The sequence below is a fragment of the Arachis duranensis genome, chromosome 8 (genome assembly GCF_000817695.3).
Source record: "Arachis duranensis cultivar V14167 chromosome 8, aradu.V14167.gnm2.J7QH, whole genome shotgun sequence".
NCBI lineage: Eukaryota > Viridiplantae > Streptophyta > Magnoliopsida > Fabales > Fabaceae > Arachis > Arachis duranensis.
Window position 1 is genome coordinate 25,105,276 of NC_029779.3, and position 5,413 is coordinate 25,110,688.

Consider the following 5,413-nt stretch of genomic DNA (forward strand, 5'->3'; position numbering starts at 1 on the left):
TTAACTTATAATCAATATAAAAAGTTTGATTTATACATTCATCTAATATATGTATTGTTACATACAACAACAAAGAAGTAACCAATTTTTTACCTTCATTACTTGTAAACGATATTTTAGATAAATGAATTTGATCGAATAACTGTATAAATTTTTTTATATTATATTGTACATCAAAATTAAAATAAAAGTATTTATTCAATAATGAAGATATATATTTTTGAAATATTATTATAATAAATTTTAATTTTGGATTTCTTAATTTTATTAATGTGAAAATAACTAAAGTGATCGATACATATAGTGAATTGGAGAAATTAGTAATTAATCATCTCCAATTAAAAATCTGCTTTATACAATAATTATTTCAGTTGGTAATGTGTTTAAGAAAACTGAAGTTGTCCATATGTGCATTTTTGTCCTTCCATAAAAAAAATTGACATGATAAGTCAATATAATTTGTTGCACCATTTCTTTCTTTCTTTATTTTTCTCATGCATGATTCACCTTTCTCTGGAATAAAGATTTTGCATGACAGAAACAGCGTGGGTAACGTTCATCATCAATTCATTACTTCAATCACAATTTATGTAACTCTCTTAGTTACTATTGATGAACAAATAAATTGGTGCTAATAATAGTGGCTTGTGCATGTTATGTATCTTAATTTTTTTTATTGTTTGATAAAATATAATTTTTCATCATGTATATTTTTTTGTCTCATTTAAAAAATATAAAGTAAAAAACCAGACTTTACTAAATAATTTAAAAAAAATTAAAAAAATTGATTCTCCTGTAAGTCTATTTTGCCTATATAAGAGGCAACCAAGAAACACACCTGGAGTACACTAGCCTTATCCTATATACATATAGGATAAGCTAAGGAACATTGGTTTCTTTACTTAGTTAATTAAATTAGCAGTTTATAATTTTATGGAATTGCCTTAAGAAGCTACAAGTCAACTAAGATAGACATTGATGGTCTCAGATAATCGTTTCATTGCTTAATTACATTGGTGGACGGTGGTGGTATCGAATAATACATGATATTCGGATGCACATCATTAAGAAAAAAAAATGTTTAGAAATTACTAGAATTTATTATTTTTAATTAATAATTTATCAATAATGTTTAAAATATAAACAAAGTATATTATTATATTATTAAATTAAAAAATTAAATTAATAACTAATTAAAAATAATAATAAAAATAATAAATTTTACACATTTTTAAATTTTTCTTCATCCTTCATGCATCTATGCATAAAACATCACATAATTCCAGTCACCAAAAAAATAAAACATCACATAATAAATGACATTATTTCAATTAGTTTTAAGTTGGGATATCCAAGGTTTAGTTTAGACTTTTTTTTCCCACACATATATAGTTATGTAAACTGTAAAGTGTTACAAAAGAAATTCTGTATATATTTTAGTTTCTGCCTGGCCACCCAATAAGGTAACCATGATTAATTAGAAATAGATTTATGCCCACTACTCAGGTTGCTTGTGCTCGGCATATATATCACGCTAATATGAAGGAGACAAAAAATAATCGGTCTAAATTTGTTATTTATTATATGATGCATTAAATAAAGTTAAAAATAGTAAATTTTAACAATTTTTTTTATTAAATTTTTAGTTATTAAACATTTCTATATATATCAATAAAAAATACTAAAAAATTATCATAATTTATTATTTTGGTGGCCATTATCTTTTGTTATTAACTTATGGATTCTTTTGGTATAGTAATCCAATAACATATTTTAGTCTATAGTTGAGGCCTGTTACACATATAAGTCTTTTTGGCTTACAAATCTTACAAGTTGACACAAGTCCAACAAAACATACGCATTACACCCCCACATTCAAGAGTAAATAAACACACGTTATTCAACCACTTCATGTTTCCAAAGCGCGCTACTCACCATGCATTATGAACGACTCTTCTTCTTCTTCCTCCATGAAAATGAGTTTCTTGCCAAATTTGAAAATAATGGAACTTCAGAAATACACCAAAACGATTATAGAAATACATCCAAAGGATTACAGGAATACACCCAAACGGTTACAAAAATTCACCCAAACTATAGAAATACACCCAAAGGATTACAGAAATACACTAAAAAAATTACAAAACTACACCCAAAGAATTTAAGAAATACACCCAAAATTCGTTGAAGTACACCTTATGCATAATTCAGAACTCTTTCTCTTTCTCCTCCTCATCTTCTGCTGCTTCTTATTCTTTAAAAATGATTTCAGAGCTTGATGTCAAAAAACAATGGAAATCGAGAATAACGAAAAAAAGAAAATAGATATAGAGAAAAACACGTAAATGAAGAAGGAGAAAGAGAAGGGAAGAAACGAAAGAAAAGAAGAAAAAGAAGAGAAAGAGGAAGAAGAACATGCAGCAAAAAGAAGAAGGTGCAGTGAAAACGTACAATAACGGTTTGAAGCGCATTAATATAAATGACTTATTAATACTTGTATAAAAAAATGCTTGTATATAAAGAATTATTCTACTTTTAAATATTAATAATTAATTACTAATAAAAAATAATAAATTTTGATCACTTTCTAACATTCTTCTGTCAAATAAAATATTAAAGGAATTGTCTTTTCTTTTATTAGACAAAAAATGTGAGACAAAAGTTTAAGATAGAGAGACATTATTCAAAAATGATAATTCCACTTCAATTTTTTATAATATTACTTTATATAAGATATTTTGGCATTGTAAATTTATATAAATTTATATGAGAAAAAAATGATGGTATCAAAATAGAAGTGACAATATCTATTTTTGACATTATTTATATAAACAAATTTATTTTAATTCTAACGTAATAATTACAAATTTGAGATTGAATTCTCCTAAATCATGTTGAAACTACTCATTTTACTTATCATCCTTATTATTAAATTTTAATACAACTAGAAAATTTGTATTACAGCTTAATCCAACTATATAGTGATCCACAACACCACAAATTATATGTTTTTCAACCTATTATTAACCACCTAATTAATATAAAATGCATTAAATATCATATATAGTTCCTACAATAATATATGTAAGCAATGACTTCCAACATATGTATGTTGTGTCCTTGATCTTGCCACCACATTTACTCACATGTTAACACTTTAATTAGTTAAGTGTTAATTTCAACCACTAAAATTATATTAGTATCTATAAATATATAATTAGACAATTTTTATTGTGCAAATGTGACTACTCCTACTCTAGCAGCAACACATAACTTGTGAGCAAAGAAAAAAAAGAGATGAAAGTGGTATCTATTATCTCTGAGGTCCTTCTCGAAACCGTTTATTATTAGTACTAGACTCATCAACCAACCCCCTTTGATCTTACTACTCTTCATTCCCTGTATTGTAAGCAAACCCCACCACCATCATTATTATCATGTAATACATCATCGCTCGTCATTATTAATTAATTGCCTCCAAATCAAGCTTCTTTCTATACCTCTCTCTATATATATAAAAATTAATCCCTCACTACTTATGTGTGTACGTCAACTTAGTGACTAATAAGTAAGAGTAGAGAGTGGAGAGGAGAGGTTGCATATGTAGGACAATAATGATGAGCAAAGACAAGGAGGAGGAGAAGAAGAACAAGAGTAAGAATAAGCTAAGGAAGGGATTATGGTCACCAGAAGAAGATGAGAAGCTGATGAGGTACATGATGAACAATGGACAAGGTTGTTGGGGTGAAGTGGCTAGGAATGCTGGCTTGCAAAGGTGTGGCAAGAGTTGTCGCCTTCGATGGATTAATTACTTGAGACCTGATCTTAAGAGAGGTGCCTTCTCACCACAAGAACAGCAACTTATCATCCATTTACATTCCCTTCTTGGCAACAGGTATAACATATAGGTGAATGCTACTGTGTCTTTGAAATTGTGTCTAACCTATGAAAAAGACAAATAAATAATATTTAATAAATTTTAAATATTTTATTTTTTGTTTTAAATATTTTATTTTTTATTTTTAAAAATAAGTTAAACAATTTAAGCACCATAATAAAAGACATCATAGAACTCACCTTAATTAATATAAGTACTTCAATTATATTCGTTTATTAAATGGAGAAGTTGTACTGTGCGATATATAATTCCAAATACTTTTACTTGTAAACCAGATTATGATTTTTGTTCTGGATTATGCGAGACCAAAAATACTATCTCGTTTGTGGAGAAATAAGACAAAAAAGTAGATTTTCAAAAATTTTGTTGTTTTGAATCAAGAGAAATAATGGGAGAACTGGTATTAATATGAATCAGTTTAAAATTTAATTTGTTAATTTTTTAGTAAAATCTAACTGATTCAGTTTTAAATTTTTATGATGAATAATTTCTTGACTCATAGTTTTAATTATATTTTTAGATGGTCTCAAATAGCGGCACAGTTGCCGGGTCGAACAGACAATGAAATCAAGAATTTTTGGAATTCAACAATAAAGAAAAGGTGTATAACCATCACCTCATCATCAACCTCCCAAAACACGAGTGAGTCCTACTCATCATGGCTTGAACCACATGATCATCATAACAACATGGAAGGATTTACAATGATGCCTATGTTCAGTTGCTCATCATCTCAATCACCGTCAATCATTATCGATGAGCATTTGCCTATGCCGATGGAGAATAATAACATGCATGCAGCTATGGGAATTGACAAAGGATATTTCAACAACAACAACAACAATAATAATAATAATAATATGTTTGTTCCTCCTTTACTAGAGAGTGCTACTACGAGCAACGTTTATTTTGATGAGGACGTAAACACTCTCCATAATAAGGTTGTTAGCGTGGAGGAGGATTCATTAATAAGCATGGAAGATTGGGAGTTGGAGGACTTGATGATCAAAAGTGTTTCCTCCCCGTTTCTTGATTTTCCGCTATCATGATCTGGAAAATTAAAGAAATATGGTATAGCTAATTAGGTGTGAATAAAAAGTGAAGCATATATATTGCAGTGTATGATTAGAGATAGAGAAAATGAAGAATTTACATTGCTTATAATATCCGCGTTCTTTTCAAATAAATCAAATGTGATGATAATGTAATAGTCGGTCTTTGAAATTTACAAGTAGTAATAAGACTTATGGCATGGTTATTGTTTATACTAATTTAATTTAATCATCATAAAAGTAGGACAATTAATGGGCATTAATCACTCGGGTCAATTTATAATATTAGATATATGGAAGTTTGTTATTAGGCCATATGGTTGAATTATAACATTAACTTTGATTTAACGTCTTAAAAGTAAGATAAGTATAATTATGATCTCGATGACAAATGATCAAGAAGTGATGTGAATTTTAAGCAATTCATAATTTGAAATGGACTCGTTTGTTGGCTCCTCGAAAG

General features: G+C 28.0%; 1 protein-coding gene across 1 annotated transcript; it reads left to right on the plus strand.

Annotated features, from left to right (window-relative positions):
- Positions 1-3,554: 3,554 nt before the first annotated feature.
- On the plus strand, positions 3,555-5,135 carry LOC107461415 (transcription factor MYB83). The gene is made up of 2 exons (XM_016079900.3): positions 3,555-3,895; positions 4,419-5,135. The coding sequence occupies exons 1-2, from the start codon at positions 3,615-3,617 to the stop codon at positions 4,945-4,947; spliced, it is 810 nt and encodes a 269-aa protein (XP_015935386.1). The 5' UTR covers positions 3,555-3,614; the 3' UTR covers positions 4,948-5,135.
- The last annotated feature ends 278 nt before the right edge of the window (positions 5,136-5,413 follow it).

Excerpts from the sequence above, each read along its gene's own strand:
- LOC107461415 (XM_016079900.3), top strand. The coding sequence starts at position 3,615 with ATGATGAGCAAAGACAAGGAGGAGGAGAAGAAGAACAAGAGTAAGAAT. Across the intron at positions 3,896-4,418 it reads CATTCCCTTCTTGGCAACAG|ATGGTCTCAAATAGCGGCAC; the intron begins GTATAACATATA and ends TTATATTTTTAG.